The sequence below is a fragment of the Nothobranchius furzeri genome, chromosome 17, assembly GCF_043380555.1.
Source record: "Nothobranchius furzeri strain GRZ-AD chromosome 17, NfurGRZ-RIMD1, whole genome shotgun sequence".
NCBI lineage: Eukaryota > Metazoa > Chordata > Actinopteri > Cyprinodontiformes > Nothobranchiidae > Nothobranchius > Nothobranchius furzeri.
In genome coordinates this window covers 48,085,296-48,109,727 of record NC_091757.1, presented here as the reverse complement: position 1 = coordinate 48,109,727, position 24,432 = coordinate 48,085,296, and the positions used below count along the sequence as shown (strand labels likewise).

The 24,432-nt window shown below is 43.4% G+C and overlaps 1 protein-coding gene and 1 long non-coding RNA gene across 5 annotated transcripts in view; both read left to right on the top strand.

Annotated features, from left to right (window-relative positions):
* The first annotated feature begins 1,075 nt into the window (after positions 1-1,075).
* On the top strand, positions 1,076-2,168 carry LOC129152994 (uncharacterized). The gene is made up of 3 exons (XR_008559227.2): positions 1,076-1,415; positions 1,512-1,617; positions 1,717-2,168. It is a non-coding gene; the product is annotated as an uncharacterized lncRNA (long non-coding RNA).
* A 3,650-nt stretch (positions 2,169-5,818) lies between these two features.
* Positions 5,819-24,432, top strand: part of pdlim5a (PDZ and LIM domain 5a) — a 74,343-nt gene continuing 55,729 nt past the window's right edge. For all 4 annotated transcript variants that reach the window (XM_054731510.2, XM_070546122.1, XM_015972731.3 and 1 more), the window contains exons 1-2: positions 5,819-5,948; positions 6,283-6,434. In XM_054731510.2, the coding sequence (XP_054587485.2) occupies positions 6,336-6,434 (99 nt within the window). In that variant the 5' untranslated portion in view covers positions 5,819-5,948; positions 6,283-6,335. The remainder of the gene's footprint in view (positions 5,949-6,282; positions 6,435-24,432) is intronic.

Here is a 24,432-nt window from a genome sequence, read left to right as displayed (position 1 = left end):
TTTATTGTACTACATCATAAAACAGTTATCTGAACTTTATTCTCCACTACATTAGCCTCTTGTCCAACCCCCACCGCCAGTCCATCAGCAGTAAAATACTTTTAATTTTCTTTTTTCTTTTTAAGTACATTTGAAAATGAACACTTGAATATTTTACTTAAATCAATCATTTCCTGGATATTTACAATTTTCTGTAAGTATTTTTATACCTCTTTATCTTTCACTTAAAAAAATCAAGTACTTCTTCCACCGTTGTTAACTCTATCATCTAATAGATGAACTCAATGTGTATTTTGTGTTTATGCAGTGACAGATGGAAAGTTGCCAGCTAGCTCTGTCTCAATCACTCTTTTTTAAATTTAGAGCGTTTGCCTTTTGTGCTCTGTTTCTTTTAAATAAAGAAAACATTTTTGCAGTGTAATAATTTTCTCATCAAACATAAAACACGTTCACATAAATCAGCACAATCCTAATTATATTGAGCTGGCAATGTAATGACAGCAGTTAACCAGTAGATGGAGTCCTTTCTCACTCATTTTCTTGACCTCTTTCTCTTGAGTGGATCATATTAATATTAATATTAATATTAACACAGTACATAAAACAGATTAATGTGATTTATATAAACACAATAATGACTTAGACTCGTTATATTTTCATGCTGTTTTCAAAGATGACAACATATATTTTTCTCTTTATGTATGAATACGTAGCATCTTATGTGGCCACAAAAATGCAAAAAAAGTTAAATGTTCCCTGAAAATAAACCCTGCTTTTAAAACATCTGTTCAACTGAAGTTAGTCTCTGTAACAGATACAGTCTGTACGATGAGTGAGGTGGTGGAGGAGGGGTTTTGAAGTATTGATGTTTGGTCATATAGGTTGTGCAAGATGGAGCAGATACTTTCCTCTCCTGAGACCCCTCTGTCTCAAATATCTTGACCTTAGTCACCAATATATGTTGAGGAAGTGAATGTATGTATTAAAATAAAAAAGACATTTTACATCTCTTTTTTTATTTATTTATTAACAATTCAACCTGAAAACCTCGTCTTGGTTTTGATTTGACATCTTAAAAGTCAAAGAGTGATTTAAATAGGTGCACGGCCTGTCAGTAGCAGTTCATCCAGTCACCTTTTCTTTTTTTTCTCTGCTTCCTTTGTTAATCAGTCACACCTGTTCTTAAATCAATCCTGATCACCTGTTCCTTCTTGAATTTAAGCCCTCCTGTTTTTCAATTCCTTCTTGGGTCCTCGAGTTAGTTGGTTGTCCTTGTCATGCCCGTAAACTCTGGAGTGTTGTTATTCAAAGTAAATAGTTTACCTGCCTGCCTCCTCATGATTGCTCACCTGCATTTGGATACTCACCTTCCAACCCACGCTGCTCATGACACAGCCTCAACCCTTATCGTTCAGGTCCGATCCGTTACTCCATGAACTTCCTTTGTTCATCCTTTCAAATCAGCCTCATTTTATTTGTTTTGTTTGTGTTTGTAATCTTATGTCCTCTAGACTACAGAATAGAGCTGGTTTATTTGGTTTTTGGAGGTTGGAGAAAATCTGAAGGAGTGGTGCATGACTTTCCCATCTATTACAAAGAAAATGCAGCTTTAAAAAGGTTAATTTACTATATTTATGTCCTCGAACACTATTGTCCTGCACCTTTTAGTTTTTTCCTCTTTACACCTTCTCGAGCTGATTTAGTTCATGTTTTTAGGTTTTGCAGAAGCAGCATTGGGAACACTGAACAATGGAAGAGGAAGCAACTTCTGTAAGCTGATTTTTAATTAAACATGTATTTATGCATTTTCATTTGGAATGATGGATATTCCATTACAGTGCCCCAGAAGGGTCATCAAATTACAAAAGCCACAACACAACACAACGAAACCCACAACACAACACAACACAACACAACAAAACCCACAGCACAACACAACACAACAGAACAAAACCCACAGCACAACACAACACAACAAAACAATGAAGTCATTTATCTTTAAAACAACATACTTCAACACTACGTTAACTGAACAATATCAACGTTTTACTTACTTTTCCACTTGAAAACTCCCGCTACCGTATTTGTTTGTTGTGGTGCTTCTTCTTCTTTCTCTTCGTCAACAATGTGGCGCATTACCGCCAACTACTGGTTCCGGTTTTAGCGGGACTTCCGTGGTCGCGTCATTTCCGTTTTAGCAGAACTTCCGTTGTAGCTTTTCTTGTGTTGTGGGTTTCGTTGTGTTGTGCTGTGGGTTTTGTTGTGTTGTGTTGTGGGTGTCGTTGTGTTGTGTTGTGGGTTTTGTTGTGTTGTGGCTTTTGTAATTTGATGACCCTTCTGGGCCCCTGTATTCCATAAACTATAAACGAGACCACAGAGTTGTAAATTATTTCAGAAATATCTCATTTGACTTCAAAGTTAAAGAGAGGGCATGCTTCAATTATTCTCACAATATTATCGTTGAGATGTGTGGTTATGTACTTTGATAATACGGCTAATTTCTATTAGATGACGGATGAATGTGTTTTTCTACTTTAGAAAAGCAGGATTTGCTGTCTTTAGATAAATTGTCAAACTCAAGATAAAACAGAACTTAATCAGAAAACAGGACAGTTATCCAATTCAGGTTGAAAAAGTAATTATTAATCACTGATGAATACCAAATAATGTCAAGTCTTACATTTACACTGTAATCATGTTGTAATAAAACAGAAAACAAGATTAGTCGTGAGATTATAATCACCTTTTCTCCAGATAATCTGTCTGCACAGTTTCACGTGGGACAATAAATAAGAAATGTATCCAGAATTCACCTCATATGTTATCTAATGAGAAAATATTTATTAAGAAATGTAGCAAATTGTCACTTTGGCATATCCTAATAAAATGTTCAGTAATGCTTCTTTCCTTGATTTGTCCACCGGTCTGTCTCCAAACAGGAGATGGACAGAATGATTAGGAACAGCTGATGCCAGAAGTCTTAAGTGGTAGATGGTCTCTTTGGTTCCCTGCATTTCCCAATGGAAACATTACACTTGGCTTTCAAATGTCCACGTGACCTGAATCTGACCCAAACATTAGCGTGTGTGTGTGTGTGTGTGTGTGTGTGTGTGTTAATGTCTTGTTCCTTTTTAGATACAACAAAGGAAACTGGAACAATAAAGTCTGAATTCTTTGGGGAAACAACCTTTACTCGTGTCCAAAGCTATATAAAGTTTTCTGACTGTCCTTTTAAGACTCTTGCCGTAAACCAAACTGTGCCGGGGTCACTGTACGATGATGGGTTGAGGGATTAGTTTGGTTTATTAGTCTGGAAGGGTCGGACCGATTAGAAGGCCGGCAGACGTACACGCTCCCCAAAATAAACAATCAAACTCGTGTTTGTGAAGACTGTTAGCATGCGCCCGTGGAAAATACATTAACTACAAATATTTCAAGCATTTGAAGTGAATGCTGCTGAAACTATTAAGGGTGTAGCAGATTGACCTGAAAATGAAGGGATTTGATAAACAACCGTGTTTTGCCCCCCAGGTTGGAAGCACATGTGTGTTAGTGTGGGCTGGAGGGCAGCTGTCAGTAGTAGAGGGCGGGGGTACTTTTATTTTTTTCCCAACTGGATGATCTATTGACTGTCACTTAGAGGGCCAGATTATCATAGCAGTAAGGGAGTAGGTCTCAGCTTGTGTGTGTTGGTGTGTACGAGTGTCTGGCAGCGGGCTAAGCTGTGATCATTAAGCAGGGGGAGAGGTGAGCATATGGGGACCGGAACAGACATTCGGACAGAACAATAAAGTGTGTCTGATGTTCTGGAGGCTGAAGCACTCTCTCTATTGTCAGTGTTTGATACGCTCCACAAATCCCTTTTGTTCTCCCCGTCACAGATTTTGGCCGTGAGCCATGTTTAATACCAGCAATTGATCAAAACTTCACAAGCATCAACAAAGACAACTAGGTGAATATTTTTTCTGAGAACCAGAATAATTCCATAATGATTTTAAACATTTGTTTACTTTTTATTTTAAAAGGCATTTGCTTGTTTGATTTGATTTAACACAATCTTTAAAGCGACGTGTGTTGGCATTTTCTTAAAATTCCCATGTTTGATGTTTTAAACGTTATGAGAACAAATCAAACGATGATCATGAATGTAGAATTCAACAGAATAAATGTTTTCCAGTTAAATTTCATCACCTCATTAGGAAATCTGCCATGATGGAGATCTTAAAAGGCGCCAAACGATTGAAGTCCTTTGTAAAGACGATGTAATGCAGCTCAAATTCTGCCGTCTGAGAAGCTAATGTTAAGTTGCAGGGCAAAATCCCAAGCACCTATTGTGTCACTTTCCTCAGCTTGTACTGAAAAGGAGCTTTACTCATATTTTTAGTACATTTGCAATTCAACTGAGTTTATTTATAAAGCACCAAATCACGACGAGTCGTCTCAAGGCTCTTCACAAAGTAAACATTCCAATACAGTTCAATTCATTAAGCCAATCAGTAAAACGTTTCCTGTAAGGAACCCAGTAGTTTGCATCGAGTCACTGACTAGTGCCAGAGACTTTACAGCAATCCTCATACTAAGCAAGCATGCAGCGATGGGGGAGAGGAAAACTCCCTTTTAACAGGAAGAAACCTCCAGAGGATCCTGGCTCAGTATAAGCAGCCATCCACCACGACTCACTGGTGATCGAGAAGACAGAACCCACTCACATGCGCACACACACACACACACGTGCATGCACACACACTTGTTTATTTGCTTTCTGCACCTTCAGTATTTGCTGTAATCTCATCCTTTGTCCCTTTTCATCGTCTTGTTTCTTATAGTTCTGTGTTTACTGCACAGCCTTGAACTGGCACAGTAAAAGATGGCGGCTGTGGGGTTGAGTAAACGCATACCCATCATTTCTCTGTGCTTTTCTTTCATTATCATTGAGTGATTTACTTTGTCCTTCTGCCTTCCATTTATGGTAATTGTCTTGATCAGACTTAATCAAATATCCCTTCAATGTTCACAGCCGTTTTTCTCAGAGTTTTTTAACCATGCACATGTGATGCTGCTGAAACAATGAGTACTGTAATCCAGGGCGAGATGAGATCTGAGTGTGTGGTCCAGCTCAAAATAGGAGTTTGATGTTTAAATTAGCCATGGATGAGTTTAACTACAGAGTCAATCTGTCTGGACTAAAATAAAGTAGAATGGACAATCCAGCGCCGAACAAGCGGAGCTGCCACCTGTCTGGATGTAAATAATGTAAGAACTGATAAATAAACAGAAGAAATGAGTGTGCTCCTTTTTCGCTTCGTGTAAGCTAAGAGATTAGAGCAGCAGTTATGTGATGTCCTTTCCTGATTGATTAAGATGGTCTGTTTGAGTCTCAAAGTTGGACAGACACAAGTTGGACAGTTGAGTGTTTACATGACATCAGAACCACCTGAAACCTTTGGGTTGTTGGTTCGAATCTCCTCCCCGGTGCTCTCACCAGTCTGCAGCAGTTACTCCATGTTCCCAAAATATCTAGATGAAAGGTAAAACACCCTCTCCCATGCCTCCCCTCCCTCCTTGTGTCATTCTCATGTGCTCCCACGCTCTTTTCTGTAATCCACCCTTCACCCATGTCTCCCCTCATACCTTAATCTCACCCTTCAAATTATCTCCCTCATTTCTCCTCCTTAAGGCTTTCCTTTGCTCCACCCATGCCAGAATCCCCTCCCCTTTCCCCTCCCATCCTTGTGTCTACCCACTCTTCATCGAGCCTCCTTCTCTCCCCTCCTCCACCTTTCCCCCCTCCCCCTGTCATTAATGGGTATAAAAGAGCATTGCATCCCTGCGTGGCCGTCTGAGAGTGTTTACTGGGAAGGTGGATCGAGAAACCTGGGAACGCATTGACCTTTCTGTTGAGCAAATTTGATTTTTTCATTTTCCTCTTTGGAGTTTTCATTAAGGAGGTACGTTCTTGACACTAAATAGTGGCGATTATAATCAGATTAGCTGTGAACAGGTCTGATTTCAGCTAAAGTTCTGCCGCGGACTCCAGAATAGCAACAATGTTTTATTAATAGCATCAAAGACATTTCCAGATTTCCTGAAAAAAATCTAAATAAGTAGAAAATTAACCCTGCATGTTTCCTTTATCACAGAATATCTGTCATCTCAGCCCAGATCCTGAGAAAAATGTCACAAATTGAGTCAAAGCACTTCTGGCTTAAAGATGTCACCACTGAGGTGTTGACATCCCGTCATCATTAACACTCAACTATGTTGAACCATTTTTTTTTTCAGCCATCAGCATCACCCGCGTGTGATCAACACCAGACGGCGTTATCACAGAGACCATGAGCAGCAACTACAGCGTCACTCTTTTAAGCCCTGCCCCCTGGGGCTTCAGGCTGCAGGGAGGAAAGGACTTCAGCATGCCTCTCACCATCTCCAGGGTAAGATGGAAACACAAACGGCCAATAACTCTAACAGATACGAACAGGTGCTGATTGGCCAGAATTGAAGGATGAGTCATCCAAATCGGGGAAGTGGTTGTAGAGTAGCATGCCATCTATGCTATGTGGTGGGTGAAACCTCACTTCTGCCTCTTTCTTCTCCATCCATCTTTCCACCACCTTGCCTCGCTCTTTCAGCGCTCCTCACCCACCCCCTCCTCAAACCACACCCGCGATGTCTTAGCTGAAGCATTTGCCATCTGTCACGTATCGACCACACAGGAAACCTGTTCTTGCTTTTCTTTGCATTCCTCTAAAACTTCAGAGTTTTTAGAGTGAAATTTGCAGCGATTAAAGTTCCGTCGGAGTGTCCACTCCCAGCATTAACACCCAAAGATGTGCTTCCCCTCATCACTGCCACTGTGCTGGTCTCCCGACTGAAGATAATCCTTTTTTTTTAGGTTGTTAAAGCTTCTGTTTTGTTCCAGAAACCTACATAGATTATGACGCAAAAGCACACAGAGAGTAAAAAGGGTCACTGAGACTGGCAGTGTTCAGACTTATGGCAGCATGAGTCTGATGATGATTGGTTTGCCGGATTTGGTGCCAACACCCCCTCAATGCCCTTAGGGGCCATTTTGGGTCTTATTAGTTTGGATGTGATGCTTTCCCCACTAACTGAAACCATGTGAACATTTTCACCCTAACGCTGTGTGTGTGCTTCTGTAAATTGCTGCAACGGTGCAGCAGACAAAATTCTGAAAGGCAAAGCTAGGATAAGTAATGCCAAATGAAATGAAGATCTTTTGTATAGTGTTATTGATCCGTGATTTAAAGTCTTTGTTATAGCGTCAGCAGTTCACTCAATCAGCTGGTCACATGGCAACAACTCAATGTACTTTAAATAAGAGGAAGACGGCTTCCTGGAGTTCAAAGTGAGCCTAGGGATAGGGAAAGAAGGTGCTAGATGGGCTCATCGTGGTATTTCAGAAACTGCAGATCTACTGAGATTTTCACCCACAACCATCTCCAGTGTCCTACAGAGAGTGGCCTGGCAGTTATGTGGGAGTAACTGCTTTGTTGCCGGGAAAGGCCAGAAGAGAAAGGGGCGGACTTGTTTGAGATGACAGGAAGGCAACACTTTTACCATCCCTTTGGGACCACATGGACCCATCTTCTGATGGCTACTTCCTGCAGGATAATGCACCATGTCACAAAGCTCAGATCACCTCTGACTGTTTTTGAACATGACCATCATCACCAGAGCTGGATCCATTCCTAGACCTTTAGGATTTGGTGGAATAGGAAACTTGCATTATGGATGTAACTGTGTGATGCTGTCATGACAATATGGACCTTTAAACGATACCTTGGTGAATCTATTGACAAGTAGAATGAAGACAGTTGATGTAAGTCTAAAGGGTTAAAGGGACACTTTGCAAATTTTTCAGATATTTAAATAATTTTCCTTTGCAGGGTTAATGAAAGGCCACCAGGCTCTGTTGGGACTTGATATATCTGGAACTGCAGTCTGTTTCCAGAACAATTCCTGCATGTTTAAGATCATCAACATGGCTGATTTGTCTAATTTAGTGACAAATCACTCCTGTAGAGACTAATGAAGGCTGGGAGACATTTCAGCTGTTGGATTTAGGTGTAAAAAAGATGAACGCACAGCGTGGAGATAAGTTTTGCTTTCGGTTCTACAAACTCACACAAGGGGATGGTAAAAGCAAGCCAAAACTGCCTGATTTTCTCTTAAAAGTGTTTGATAAACGTAAAAGTCTCAATGATCAAAATTTAATTATGACTGTAGTACGAACTACAGCTTTGGTCAGTCATGATATATCACCACTCTTGTTCAAATGAGGCCTTTCCCCTCCATATGTAAAACAATATTCACACATGATTAAAGACCAAGGGACGAAAGTCAATTTTAAACAATGTGTCATGTTCAGAAACATCAACAGACAACAACAAAAGACCAAATACTTTGGCTTTTTTAAACACATTTGCAGCGGTTTCTAGTAAAAATAAATGCCTTGTGAGTTGATCTCTGTGGTGCCCAAGTTTCAGGAACTAGAAGTGAGTCAGAGCAGAGGTGAGCAGAAGGTAGCAGGATTTGGTGTCTTATTACTTGATTTTTGAACATCTCACCTCTGTTTGGCTAACAGTGACATGACTCTACCACGGAGTCGGTTTGCTTTGCAATGTTGATGTTTTATCTTCACAAATAAAAGCCTGGAGAAGTTCTGCTGTGTTGTAGAGTTGATAATGCTAACAGTTAGCTTCTACTAGCAGAGGCGTGCTGCTCTCTCCTGGATGCTAAACCAACAACAGCCTTCCACAGTTGTGAGCCAAGATGGATGAGTCCATGAATGCTAATTTGACTGTTCCTTGCAATTAATTGGCTTTGCTAATCCGAACCCTTCACTATCCGCGTTTCCATTGGTGCCTAATGCAGAAAATAGAGGTAGAAGACCATTTTCACAATTAACCTGGATTTTAAACTCTGGGTGACCGATTGTATTTAAAAAATAACAGGTCTTTAATTTGTCTCTCATACATACTCCCTGAAAGATCTTCTCTAATCTGTCTTATTTCTTTTCATACCCAGTTTTTCCTTCTATTGATTGTTTCTCTAGTGTATTAAACTCAATTTCCCTTTAGAATTAGGCTTTCTGTAATTCATGACTCATTACACGCACGCACGCGCACAAAAGTTCTTGCTCAAATACCAAAAGACAGACCAGACCCTAATTTTCTCCACCCAATTAAATCCATTTTATGATGATGAAGGGCAGTGCCACCATCCCCTGACCACTAATAACAGACACATTTATCCACATACACTTGCACATACAATAGAAACACAGTCATGCTGCGTTTTGCCAGGCTAACCGTGTAGCGTCGGTTCAAAGAGAAGACCACAGAATTGGGGGTTAAAAAAAATTGTAGCTCAGCTGCCAAACCACCGCTACCCCAACAGCTGCTGTTGCTAACGTCAATAAATGTGTGAATATACTGGGTTTTGCCTTTGGTACAACATGTACACATCGTATTAACACTGTTTTATAGGATTCAGCTACAGAAACTACCAGTGTGCTCTACATCCCAAGAGTTTTATGCAAATTGGCTTCACTTCCATTTTCTTTTATTTTTAAACCTTTTTATAAGTGGGGAAAATTACAACTGCGGCTTGTTCATGTCCCAGTGACATATTGTCACAGTTAACCCTTTTTGATGTCATTTAAAAAGGCAAATGAAATGAAAGCAAACACCCACAGTGTGTCTTCGTTTCATGCCAGTCTAGAGCTGGTTTTAGAGTAGCTCATGTTGCCATGCATGCTGGCACACCAGCATCCTAATTCACTTTGGGGATATGGAGAATCCGGATGCTCTTATTCAAAGAGGATTTTGTTAAGAACAGAAGGTTTTGGCTGAAGATGAAAAGCTGTTCATGGGCTTAAAGCGAGCTACTGTAAACCATCACATTCTTTTCATTTAATTTGCCTTTTTTAGAAGCAAATTGTTGGATTTGGATTTCTTGCTGAACTGATTTTGGAGGAGATTGTGTTTTGGAAGATCCTTAGAAAAGCCAAATAAAACAAAAGGAAATCTTATGTTTTTTAAAATATTAAATGTGATCTGGAGTGTGCACGTGCCTCCATGGAGACGGCTCACAGCGATGATGACTAAAGGTGAATAAATAATTCAACCTTGGTTCAAAGTGGTCCACCTGGCTCCACTACTAAAATAGTTTGAGGGGAAACAACGCGTGAGTCGATGCTACATCAGGCCTCTAAGAATAGATGGGCATCTTTTTTAAAGTCAGCTTTCATCACCTTTAAATGACTGGTCCTTCTCTGTACCCCTGAGAAGATGCTGAATTTAACTCTTTATTTGTTTGTTAAAACCCTTTTCCAGGATTTTTATTTTAAATTTAAAAAAACTTTTAAAATGCAACCTTAATTATTCAACCGTATGTTTTGATGTGATCATTTCTGTGGACACTTGTGAAGCTGACACTTGATCTATAATAAAACCTTTCCATGGAAGAATGTGTCTCCCTGGAAGTGCATCCGCGACGGCTGCCTCCTGCTTCCCCAGAGATGCTTTTCAACGGACGATAACAGCCGACCACAGAGATGGATCTATTTTGGACTGGTTCTGTACACAGCCTCTCTCCCTTCCTCCTCGTGCCTTTTCTCTTGAAGCCACACCAGAATATTAACCAGTGTTTCTCCATCCAAGGCCTTGTGACTTAGTAACACTTAATCATAATTAACCAAATTTAGTGCTTCCCTCTGAGTATTTATGAGTGAAACAGTCCGAGAGCTACAATCAACAGCTTATATATTTCTCTCCAACAAATGAATCTGTCACACAGACTACGTGTGTGTGTACGTATTTGGTTTTTGATGTGATAAACTTGGATCAAGCAAAGGTACTTACTTCCCGGTACTGAAAAATATGTGACGGCAACTTTTCTCACATATCTCAGTATTTAAAATTCAAACATAAGAAATTATAGCTTTTAGTGTCGACTGTTTTAGTACCTTCCAGAATGAGCCGTTTCAAGGCACTGCCAATTTAGGAAAACAAGCTGAGTCTGGCCACACACGCTCATTCCCTGCTCAAGCTGCTATCAGCTGAGAAGCTCTGAAATCTGGGAGGGGCTCGGAGTAAAGCCGTTGCTCTTCAGCAGTAGCTCTTTTTTGCACGTGGGAGGTGGTTCTTTTCTAATTTTTCCATTTGTGACATCACAAACGAGGACCTTTTGAAATGATTAATGATTTGATTTAGGCACATAATTCTTAAAACCAAACACTGACAGACAATGGTGGATGCTTTTTTTCCTCCCACATTTGGAGTGTTGGTAGAGGCAGTAGAAACCCACATGGCAACACAAAACAATGCAAAAGGCGAGTTTTGCAGAATTTGTCCCCTTTAATTAAATTTAATTACATTTTATTCTTAAATGCACAATAAAACTGTGATAAAAATAAAAAATGGTGCTCTCCACTAGTGTTCTTTTGAACAAAACGTCATCAGCTTCCATAAAAACGAAATTCATGAAAATAAATAATTTTCTACATGTTTTAAATAATTTGGATGAACCTTCATGTTTCCTTCACTTACAAATTTCATAATTAATCTATTGGTTTTGTGCGCATATGAACGAATGTTGAGTAATTGAAATTACCTAAAATATTGTGTTGCCGTTTTCCTTTTTTGCCATTAAATGTGGTGAGAAGCCTTTTAGGCTCCATATGGAAGCTAAATGTTACTTCGCTTGTGTACCGAAACATAAAAGAACAGAAAAATACTCTAAAACTGTGTCCTGGAGTGCTTTTCTAGAGTCACGTGTTTTACGGAAGACTGCTCCATGTAATGCATGCTTTATTAAGGCTAGAAAGCTTTTTACAATCCTGGCAGGATCAACACATCCGAGTTAGAACAGACTGGAGTGAATTCACTATGACTAGAATGAAATAAGCTATTGTTAAATGGGAATTTGATGTATTTTTTCCACTGTAGCTGTTAATCTCATTATGTCTCCTCTGCCTTCCTCTCAGGATACAAATTTGATCATGTTTACAGAAAACAATGGACTCCAAGAATGGAGACAGATACAGAAGAACACGATAAAAAATGCCTAAAAGAAGCAGAAAAGTTATTTTTACAGCAGCAGTAGATTTTTGCAGAAAATGGATGGTGTCTAATCAAACAAATAATTCATCTGACATTTTCCTCCTTGAACCGTCACCTTATCGTGGTGGAGGAGTTTGAGTGCCCTAATGATCCTAGGAGCTATGTTGTCTGGGGCACTTAGTGCCCCTGGTAGGGTCTCCCATGACAAATTGGTCTTAGGTGAAGGGTGAGACAAAGAACGGTTCGAAGGATCTTTCATGGCGGATAAAACGAAGAGTCGGAGTACCCGGCCCGGAGGGTTACCGGGGTCCCACCCTGGAGCCAGGCCTGGGGTTGGGGCCCGTGAGCGAGCGCCTGGTGGCCGGGCTTTCGCCCATGGGGCCCGGCCGGGCCCAGCCCGAACCGGATACATGGGCTCGTCCAACTGTGGACCCACCACCCGCAGAAGGAACATGAAGGGTCCGGTGCAATGCGAATCGGGTGGCAGACCAAGGCGGGAGCCTTGGCGGTCCAATCCCCGGACAAGAAAACTAGTTTTTGGGACATGGAACGTCACCTCGCTGGCGGGGAAGGAGCCGGAGCTTGTGGCAGAGGTTGAGCGGTACCGGCTAGATATAGTCGGACTCACCTCGACACATTGCATTGGCTCTGGAACCCGAGACCTGGAGAGGGGTTGGACACTCTACTTTGCTGGAGTTGCTCCGGGTGAGAGGCGGAGGGCTGGGGTTGGCTTTTTGTTAGCCCCGAGACTCTCTGCCTGTGTGTTGGGGTTTACCCCGGGGGACAAGAGGGTAGCTTCCTTGCGCCTTCGGGTCGGGGAACGGGTCCTGACTGTTGTTTGTGCTTATGGGCCAAATATCAGTTCAGAGTACCCACCCTTTTTGGAGTCCCTGGGACGAGTGCTAGATAGTGCTCCATCAGGGGACTCCATTGTCCTGCTGGGGGACTTCAATGCTCACGTGGGCAATGACAGCTTGACCTGGAGGGGTGTGATTGGGAGGAACGGCCCACCTAATCTGAACTCGAGCGGTGTTTTGTTATTGGACTTCTGTGCAAGCCGCAGTTTGGCCATAACGAACACCATGTTCGAACATAAGGATGCCCACCGGTACACTTGGTACCAGGGCAGCCTAGGTCACAGGTCGATGATAGATTTTGTAGTCGTATCATCTGACCTGCGGCCGTATGTTTTGGACACCCGAGTGAAGAGAGGGGCGGAGCTGTCAACTGATCACCACCTGGTGGTGAGTTGGATCAGATGGCAAGGGAACATGCCGCGTAGACCTGGCAGACCCAAACGCATAGTGAGGGTCTGCTGGGAACGCCTGGCAGAAGAACCTGTCAAGACGGTCTTCAACTCCCACCTCCGGCAGAGCTTTGACCACGTCCCGAGAGCAGTGGGGGACATTGAGTCCGAGTGGGCCTTGTTCCACTCTGCGATTGTCGAGGCGGCTGTTGCTAGCTGTGGTCGTAAGGTGGCCGGTGCCAGTCGTGGTGGCAACCCCCGTACCCGCTGGTGGACACCAGAGGTTCGGGGAGCCGTCAGGCTGAAGAAGGAGGCCTACAGGGCGTGGCTGGTCTGTGGGTCTCCGGAGGCAGCAGACAGGTACCGGATAGCCAAGCGGCGTGCAGCAGTGGCAGTTGCCGAGGCAAAATCTCGGGCGTGGGAGGAGTTTGGTGAGGCCATGGAGAAAGACTATCGATCGGCTCCAAAGAGGTTCTGGCAAACTGTCCGGCGCCTCAGGAGAGGAAGGCAGCAACTCGCTCACACTGTTTACAGTGGGGATGGGGAGCTGCTGACGTCAACTGAGGCTATAGTCGGACGGTGGAAGGAATACTTTGAGGAGCTCCTCAATCCCACCAATGCGCATTCCGAGGAGGAACCAGAGCTGGGGGGCCTGGGGATGGACTGTCCGATCTCGGGGGCAGAAGTTGCTGAGGTAGTCAAACAACTACACAGCGGCGGAGCCCCGGGGGCGGATGAGGTTCGTCCTGGGTATCTCAAGGCTATGGATGTTGTAGGGCTGTCATGGTTGATACGTCTCTACAACATTGCGTGGTCATCGGGGGCAGTTCCTAGGGAGTGGCAGACCGGGGTGGTGGTCCCCATCTTTAAGAAGGGTGACCTGAGGGTGTGTTCCAACTATAGGGGGATCACACTCCTCAGCCTCCCTGGAAAGGTCTACGCCAAGGTACTGGAGAGGAGGGTCCGATCGATAGTTGAATCTCAGATAGAGGAGGAGCAATGTGGTTTTCGTCCTGGCCGTGGAACTGTGGACCAGCTCTATACCCTTGCAAGGGTGATGGAGGGGGCATGGGAGTTTGCCCAACCAATCCACATGTGCTTTGTGGATTTGGAGAAGGCTTATGACCGTGTCCCCAGGGGCACCCTGTGGGGGACGCTCCAGGAGTATGGGGTGGGTGGCTTTCTGTTAAGGGCCATTCAGTCCCTTTACCAGAGGAGCGTGAGTTTGGTCCGCATAGCCGGTAGTAAGTCGGACCTGTTCCCAGTGAGGGTTGGACTCCGCCAGGGCTGCCCTTTGTCACCGGTTCTGTTCATCACTTTTATGGACAGAATTTCTAGACGCAGCCGTGGTGTGGAGTGTGTCGAGTTTGGTGGCAGGAGAATCTCGTCTCTGCTTTTTGCGGATGATGTCGTCCTCCTAGCTTCATCCAGCTCTGACCTTCAGCTCTTGCTGGGTAGGTTCGCGGCCGAATGTGAAGCGGCTGGGATGAGGATCAGCACCTCCAAATCTGAGACCATGGTTCTCGACCGGAAAAGGGTGGCTTGCCACCTCCGGGTCGGGGGAGAGGTCCTACCTCAAGTGGAGGAGTTTACGTATCTCGGGGTCTTGTTCACGAGTGAGGGTAGGAGGGATCGGGAGATCGACAGGCGGATTGGTTTGGCGTCTGCAGTGATGCGGACGCTGAGCCGATCTGTCGTGGGGAAGAGGGAGCTGAGCCAGAAAGCCAGGCTCTCGATTTACCGGTCGATCTACGTCCCAATCCTCACCTATGGTCATGAGCTTTGGGTAATGACCGAAAGAACGAGATCGCGGATACAAGCGGCCGAAATGAGTTTCCTCCGTAGGGTGGCCGGGCTCAGCCTTAGAGATAGGGTGAGGAGCTCGGACATTCGGGAGGGACTCGGAGTAGAACCGCTGCTCCTCCGGATCGAAAGGAGCCAGTTGAGGTGGTTTGGGCATCTTATCAGGATGCCTCCTGGACGCCTCCCCGGGGAGGTGTTTCGGGCATGTCCTGCCGGCAGAAGGCCCCCGGGTCGACCCAGGACACGTTGGAGAGGTTACATCTCCAATCTGGTCCGGGAACGCCTTGGGGTCCTGCCGGAGGAGCTGGTGGACAAGGCCGGGGAGAGGACGGCCTGGAGCTCCCTAATTGGGATGCTGCCCCCGCGACCCGGACCCGGATAAGCGGAGGAAGACGAAGACGAAGATTTTCTTCCAAAGGAAAAATCATATGTACATCAGTATTTTTTCAGTTGATTTGAAAATCTTTAACAGGAGAAGCATTTATCATGTTATTACCAGAAGGGAACAGAATAAATTATATAGTTAGCGCTTAGGATCAGATTGTTGAGATGTTGGTTAAATGTGCATGACTATCTCACCCAGGGTTCTTAAAGCTTTGGTTGCAATGAATTATGGGAACTCAAGTTTGTTTCCATCCATCCATTCATCCATGATCGTCTGCTTATTCTGATTTGGTCCATGTATGTAGCCTAAGCAGAGGCCCAGACTTCCCTCTCACCCGCCACTTGGGCCAGCTCCTCTGGATGAATCAGAGGGAATCCCAAGGCATGGAAAGACAAGAGATATAGTCTCTCCAGCGTGTCCTGGATCTTCCTTTAGGCCTCCTCCCGGTTGGACGTGCCCAGAAAGTCGGAGCCACCTCAACTGGCTCCTCTCGATTTGGAGGAGCAGCAGGTCTATTCTGAGTCCCTCCTAGATGACCAAGCTTCTCACCCAATCTCTAAGATGGAGCCCAGCCACCCTGTGAAGAAAACTAATTTCAGCCGCTTGTGTCCGCGATCTCGTTCTTTCGGTTATTACCCAAAGTTCGTGACCATGTGTGAGGGTAAGAATGTAGATCAACCAATAAATCTAGAGCTTCGACTTGTTGCCTCAGCTCTCTTCACCACGACAGACTGGTACGATGCCCACATCTCTGCAGACGCAGCACCGTCACTCGTGAACAAGACCCAGAGAAACTTACTCCTTCACTTGAGGCAGGACCTCATCCCTGACCCAGAGAAGGCATTCTACCCTTTTCCAACACAAGACCATGGTCTCAAATTTAGAGGAGCTGACTTCATCCCAGCTGCTTCACACTTGGCTGCAAACTGCTCCAAAAAAGCCAGAGATCGTAGTCTGATGAAGCCAACAGGATCACATCATCTGCAAAGAGCAGAGACCTGATCTTTTGACTACGAAAACTTATCCCCTCAACACCTTGGCTGCACCTAGAAATCCTGCCCATGAGGGTTATGAAGAGAATCGGTGGCAAAGGGCAGCATTAGCGGAGTCCAATTCTCACTGGAAACCAGCTTGACTTACTGTCGGCAATGCGGACCAAGCTCTGACACCGGTCAACAGGGACCTAACAGGCTGTATAAAAGGGCCTGATGCCCTTTGATGCCCACTAGGGGTGGGCGATACGGAAAAAAACCCATATCATGATTTTGTTTTTGCAAAATCATGATCACGATTTTATCACAATTTTTTTTCTATTTTGACAATTCAGACATTTTGTAAGTTTTTTTTACCATTAAAATATATAAATTTAAAACCATACCCATTCACAGATAATAAGATAAAAGATTTCAGAATTAATATTCCTCTGTCTGTCTGTCTGTCATCGCTGGAGATGCACGTCTCAAAAGAAGCTGTCATTTAATTATACGTTTATAATTATATAATAAGTAAAATCATTAAAATTTTATCCAGAGGGGGCTCATATCATCCACAATAATACCAGTAATTAGTTATTGTCCAGAAAAAAAATCTTATCATGTTAAGCTAAATTCATGATGCATCCTCATCTCATGCATTCTCTAGACAGGACTACACTCCCTATTACACTCACTGTTTGTCCCTCACTGCTTTCCGTAGCCGTTTCCTGATTACGCAGGGAAGGGGTTTGGCATTAACAATGCTCTGGTCAGCAGCCATGGTGAAAAGGCTCACTAAAACACACACAAACGTCTCCAAATAATAAAAGTCACAAAAAGCTAAATACAACATTTAGAGCACAACATTAACCCAGAGGTTTCCTGATCGAGCAGACGCGTGAGAATACACTTAACGACCGCTTAGAGGCGGAGCAAGCTAGAGCCTAATTCTAGCAGGTAGCCGCTATAATTGCGTAAGTAAGAACTTCTTCAAAGATTCATAATCGCTTATGTCTGCATCTTAATGCATCGATTGTTGGATTATCTTCCTCAGCTCTACCGAGCACCCCAGCTAAACAAACCAACAAACTGCATTAAATTTGCTCTCGGTGTGTCTGCCGCACCAACAGAAGCAGACTAGCAAATGGCGTGACTCGGCTGAGGAAAAATGTGCCGGTACCATGACACAGGTGATAGAATGCAAATAGACAGTTCTACCATCTCTGAGCTTTGGTAGATTGTCAACATTTTATAATCCTTGATAGTCTTATATCATCAGATCGCACGTCCCTACACCCCCCTACCTCCAAGGGATGCGGTCAAACACCTTCTCCACATCCACAAAACGCATGTAGATTGGTTGGGCGAACTCCAGGACGCACCCTCCAGGGTCTCCTTTAGGGTATAGAGCTGGTCCAGTCTTCCATGGCCAGGACGAAAACCACATTGCTCCTCCCTCTCACCATGCTAATGAAAAAGTCACAATAAAGAGATTCAAATTGGCTTACACAAATTTCCATGCACAAAAAAAATAAAAAAATAAAAAATCTAAATTAATGGCAGCACTGCCACAGACTGAGCTGTTTTTAATGAGTGATTGTGACAAAAGCTAACCTTAAAATAAAATAAACTCTTCAAGAAAAAAGTAATATGCTTTTGACAGAAATGATAATATCTGATTCATAAATCAAGCAAGATTCAGAAACTAGAGTTGAAAACATCTCAGACTGGCCCTATAACATATTGAGTGGTAAAATAATTTAGTGCCATTAAAAGCATAACTCTTTATGCACCGATATGCAAAAACAGTTCTCTGGATATTTACCACCTCTTACGAATGCTGACATCATGGGAAGAAATGATGCACATTTATATCTCAGGCAGAGTGTATTTATCACCTGCATTTCAAGCCAATTCAGTGTCAAAAAATATTTTCAGAAGACTGAAAACTTTTGGATTATCAGAAGACATTCACGATGATCCCACATTACATTTTACAGACCACAATAAATCATCTGCTTTGTTATTTTCTATCGTGTCTGATGATCCAAATTCGTTTTCAAGGTTTTATGTTTGTCCGCTGAAGAGGAAAAGGAATATTTGCAGTTTATAGATTATATTCTACAATAACTCTTCAAGAAAAAAAAATCTGAATTTCTGCCAAATATGGAGTTCAGCAAAACAATGAAAAGGTTGTGTAAGAAAAAGGACTGGATTTTATTTCCCGACACATAAATTGTAACTTTAACCCACTGTTAATACTTTACTGACAGATAGGCAGATATATTGTCTCGTTTCTCTGTCTCCTGCTCGTCTTTGTTTCATCTCACTTCTGACTTCATACATCTCACTCAGTTCTGTATTTCAGTTAAATTCAATTCAATTCAATTCAATTTAGTTCAGTTCAAATCAATTCAAAAATACTTTATTAATCCCAGAAGGAAATTGATTGCTGTAGTAGCTCAGAATAATAATAATAATCAAGTCATCAAAGAGTTATTGTATATTACAATGGCTGTTGGCAGGAAGGATCTCCAGTAGCGGTCAGTGTTGCAGCGAAACTGAAGAAGCCTCTGACTGAAGACACTCTTCCGTTGTCGGACAGTCTTGTGAAGAGAATGCTCAGGGTAGTCCAGAATTTTCTTGATTCTCTGGAGAATCCTTCTTTGCATTATCTCCTCCAGTGGTTCCACAGTCGCCCCAGAACAGAACCAGCCTTTTTTATTAGGCTGTTGAGCCTTTTCAGGTCCCTGCTTCTGATGCTGCTACCCCAACAGACGATGGCTGAAGAGATTACACTCTCAGCAACAGACTTGGGAAGGGGGAGGTAAATGGGGCAGCAGACTGCAGCATCTTGCTACAGACACTGAAGGACCTAAGCGTCCTCAAGAAGTGCAGTCTGCTGTGTCCCTTCTTGTAAATGGCTTCGCTGTTCTTTCTCCAGTCCAGTCTGTTGTCCAGGTGAACTCCAAGGTATTTGTATTCCTCAACCACCTCCACTTCTTCTCCCATGATGGAAACAGGGTTTGACTCCACCCTGTTTCTTCTGAAGTCTAAAGTCATCTCCTTTGTTTTGTTCACGTTCAAGGTCAGATGATTGTTTCCACACAATGCCACAAAGCGCTCCACCAGCTCTCTGTACTCAGCTTCCTGTCCATCTCTGATACACCCGACAACTGCAGAGTCATCTGAGTATTTCTGTAGATGACAGGTCTCTGATTTGTACTGTAAGTCTGAGGTGTACAGGGTGAAAAGGAATGGTGAGAGTACAGTTCCCTGTGGTGCTCCAATGTTACTGATAGCCTGGTTTGATGTGCAGTTCTTCAGCCTCACAAACTGTGGTCTGTTTGTCAGGTAGTCTTTAATCCAGGCGATAGTTGAGGCCCCCACCTGTGTCTTCTGGAGTTTCTGGCAAAGTACATCAGGCTGGATTGTGTTAAATGCACTGGAGACATCAAAGAACATGACCCTGACAGTGCTGCCTGCTTTGTCTAGATGACAGTGGGTTGGTTGGAGCAGCTGGATGATGGCATCTTCAACTCCAACTCCATGGCGATAAGCAAACTGCAGCGGGTCCTGATATGTCCTAGTTTGCTTATTCAAGTGGACCAACAGGAGTCTCTCCAGGACCTTCATGATGTGGGATGTCAGGGCAACCGGTCTGTGTCGTCATTGACTGATGGGCGTGTTTTCTTTGGAACTGGAACAAGGCAGGATGTCCCACAGGACTGGAACCTTCTCCTGGGCCAGGCTGAGGTTGAAGAGGTTCTGCAGAATCCCACAGAACTGCTCTGCACAGGCCTTCAGTACTCTGGGGCGGACACCATCTGGACCTGCAGCCTTGTTCCTGTTCAGTCTCTCCAGCTGCATCTTCACCTGACTTCTAGAGACAGATAGGTGGGAGGGGGAGGTAAATGGGGCAGCAGCATCTCCTGACTTGGTTGAGGACAGATTTATAGAACCAGAAGAGTCCATGACTGTGTTAGAGGACAAAAGAGCTGGCGTGTAACAGGAAAATGTTGGATCAGAGGAGGATGGGATGTCTGGTTGGCTGGGGACAGGCGAGGAGGATGCTGGGTTTGTTCCTGAACTGAACCTATTGAAGAACTTGTTCAGTTCATTGGCTGTGTCCAGGCTGCCATCTGTGCAATCCTTCCTCTGCTTGAAGCCTGTGATCTTCTTCATCCCTGACCAGACATCTCTGATATCGTTCCTCTGTAGTTTGTTCTCCAGTTTCTTCCTGTATGCCTCCTTGCTGTCTCTGATCTTGATCTTCAGTTGCTTCTCCTCAATAATTCCCTGTCACCCTCCTTGAAGGCTCTTTTTTCCTCACTTAGCAGATACTTCACTTCACTGGTGATCCAGGGTTTGTTATTAGCGAAGCATCTCACTGTTCTGATGGGTATGATGTTGTCCACACAGAAGTTTAGTCAGTAACACATCCAGTCAGGGCATTGATTTGGACGTCCGTCTGCTGTCAAGCGGCTGTTTCGTACTCTAAAAGGTAAACTGCGTGTGCACTCCTGAAGCGGTGAAGATGTAAATATTTCTCAAAGCTCACACGTGGAAGCAACCTTTACGTGTGTTTGAGTTCAAATCTATTTTTGTCTCCAGCTCAGTGTGATGTGAACCATCTGCCTGTCATCTGTGTCCCTCTAGGTGCTGAAAGCGGGCATTGTTCTAAGCACTCAGACCGATCGCTGTGCATTCAAAGAACAATGCTGCAGCTCCACGAGAGCTTTAAACATGTTTTCTTTTAATGCACTTAAATATGACTGCACACGTGTTGAAACCTGACATGCCTTAAAGCACAATAACAAGTTCACCCGCTTGTGAGAACTCTAAAGGGCCACGTGTGTTTCTAATACTCCATTATTTTTCATTGTGATGACATGAATATTGACCTTTACCTTTTCCTTCACTATATAATGAGGCAGAGAGGGTTTATTTAAAGTTTGCATGCTTTATCTAATGTGGGGAAAACGACTAATATATGTAGATGCTAAGGTGCTTTGTTACTAATCCAATATTCTGAATTAAATGGACTTTTTAGACCAAATCAAGGGAGGACCAATTTCAACTTGGTCCATTCTATCAATCAGTTAAACTGTATGGTTTTAAGTTAAACTAGGTGTAGTTGAAAAAGCTTAGGTTAATAAGAAGGACTGCACTTTTTAAAATATGGTCACTTGGAGGATTAAGTAGCATTAATTGGAATGGAAAAAAAAAACCATGAGAATGCAAATCCCTCTGAGGACCTGTGAGACAGGAACTCCGACCAACATCAGCAGATGATATGCCACCCAAACCATCACTGAGTGTGGAAACGTTACACTGGAGCTCGAGCAACTTGGATTCTGTTCCTCTCCTCTTTTCCTCCAGACTCTGACCTTGGTTTCCAAAAGAAAAGTGACATTTACTTTCATTAGAGGTCATAACTTTGGTAGCCTGGCCTGCCAGACTCACTCCCTATCTATTCTATACAGGGGACGAGTCTGGATACTCAGAGGCAGAAAGCACCATGAGGGGTGGGACTAGCCAGCTCAAAAATAACCAATCAGAAACAAGGCAAGAATGACACCTGTATCCCGCGACACTGGCGATGATGCAAACATCTTTCTTTAGAAGAAAGGCTTTTAACGCTTATTGTTGTGGTATTAAAGACATGTCCAAAGCATTTAGAACAGGAAAGAGCTGCAGCTAACTCCGCTTCAGACGCCATCTTTGTGGTTTGAGAAACTGAGCATCACAGTGTGTGATGTACGCTGCTCAGTGCTGATTGGCTCAGATAGAATTTTCAGGGGGTGGTGTTATTTGGATGGGAGCATTACCAGGCCTTTTGCTTCCCATATTGAAGCACTGGCATGGCTGGCCAGACTATAACTTTGGACCACTCGGCAGTAGTCCAGTCCATTTTGTCTTTAGCCCAGGCGACGGTTCTGATGCTGTCTCATGTTCAAGAGTGGCTTGAAAAAAGGAGTGTGACAGCTGAAACCATGTCTTGCACACATCTGTGCGTGGTGTTTCTTGAAGCACTGACTCTAGCTGCAGTCCACCCCACTTTTTTGATGAGTTTTGTTTCACAATCCTCTCCAGGGTTATCTATTCTTCTTGTACACTTTTTTCTACCACACCTTGTCCTTCCCTTCGCTTCTATATTAATGTGCTGGGACACAGAGCTCTGTGAACCGCCAGCCTCTTTAACAGTGACCTTTTGCGTCTTGCCCTCCTTGTGCAAGGTGTCAGTTGTCATCTTTTGAACAACTGTCAAGTCAGCAGTTTTCCCCATGACTGTGTAACCTGCTGAACTAGACAGAGACCATGTAAAGGCTTTTGCGGGTGTTTTGATTTAATTAGCTGATTAGAGTGTGGCACCAGGGCTCTTCAATATTAAACCTTTTCACAATATTCCAATATTCTGATACCATATTTAGGTTTTTTAATTGTTCTCATTTATGAACATCCAAATTTAAAGAAATAAACATTTGAAATACATCAGTCTGTGTGTAATGAATTGATCTAATTTACAAGTTTCACGTTTTGAATGAAATGCCTGAAAAATCTACTTTGTCTTGATATTCAAATTTTATGACCAGCACCTGTATATTAGATTTGTTTTTCTTTAACCAGGCAGGTGGGACAGAGGGACAGTGTTTCAGGGAATCACAGCAGTAAACTTCTGGTGTGGACTATGGTCTCTTGAGAACTTTGAGAAAATCCAGGAGTGACCAAGTTCTACAGTTGAACCCAAAAGAGCATCTCTGAAGAGATGACTGATTAGACTTGGTTCATCGTCAGTGTTTCTGCCAAGAAGATCAGGAGAAACTTCCAAAGTAAAGGTTGGCCAAACTTCGTAGGACTGTTTCCAAGAGAACTTAAGGCTGTCAATGCTGCATTTATTTCCCACTCATCAAACCCACTGAAAAACGGACTTAGCTTTGTGATAATCAAAAATCGTAGCAGAATTAAACATGGTTTTTAAAACAAGGTAGATTTAAATGTACAGTTATTGTGGCTCTGGTAGCAACATAAGGGGAATAAACACATTTTCAAGATTATTCTGCATTTTTCCTCGATTAGTTGCTCTTGTAACATTCCTAAATATGCTACGGTGCGTGCGTGCATTTATGACCGTATCATCCATCTCCTCCAGCAGATATGTGCACACTGCTGTTTTCCGTCTCGGCCAGAGACAACAGAGACATAATCGAAACACCCTGGGAAAATGGAAGGACTTGGCTCGGTGGACGGCAGGATTATCTGGATTTCTGCTTCTGATTTTCTCAATGATTTGTCGAACTGTCTTTGATAAGAACACTCAGACTACTTTGAGCTCCGAAGCGCTTACATCTCTGCGATTAAAAACAAATGTTTGCCCTTGGAAACAAATTGCTGATCACCATAAAATGACAGCTTCAGAAAATTGGAAGCGAAACGTGCATATTTACATCAGCTATCTAAAACAAATTCTCTCTGCCCCAAAGAAAAATGAATGATGCATTTTCCCGAACTGGTTGACGTCTTTTCTTTTCTGGAGGTCACTTTAATGCACAGAGAGACACTGGTGCTTTGTGAGTTATGTATGAGAAAGAGGTGGTGTTTGTATGAGAAGGGAGGCGGGGGGAAGCAGAGCACTAATGGGGGGAAAACATTCAGCTGAACCTTTTGTGGCTTAGTGGGTAATAGTCCAAGAGTGATTAGCGTGAACACACCCCTGGAAACGGGTCAAAATGTGCAGAGTAAAAATCCCAGAGATCTACCCTGAGGCTGTTTTCCCCTTTTCCCCCTCTGATCCATACATCCAGAAATGTAATCAATGCAACGTCGCCCCCTCAGTACTCTGCTCTTCAGGGCTGAAGTATCCGAGAGCGGTGGTGAGCGACGTTGCGTGTGCTGGGCTAATATGACTATAAAAGGTTGGGGCCACGAAGCTTT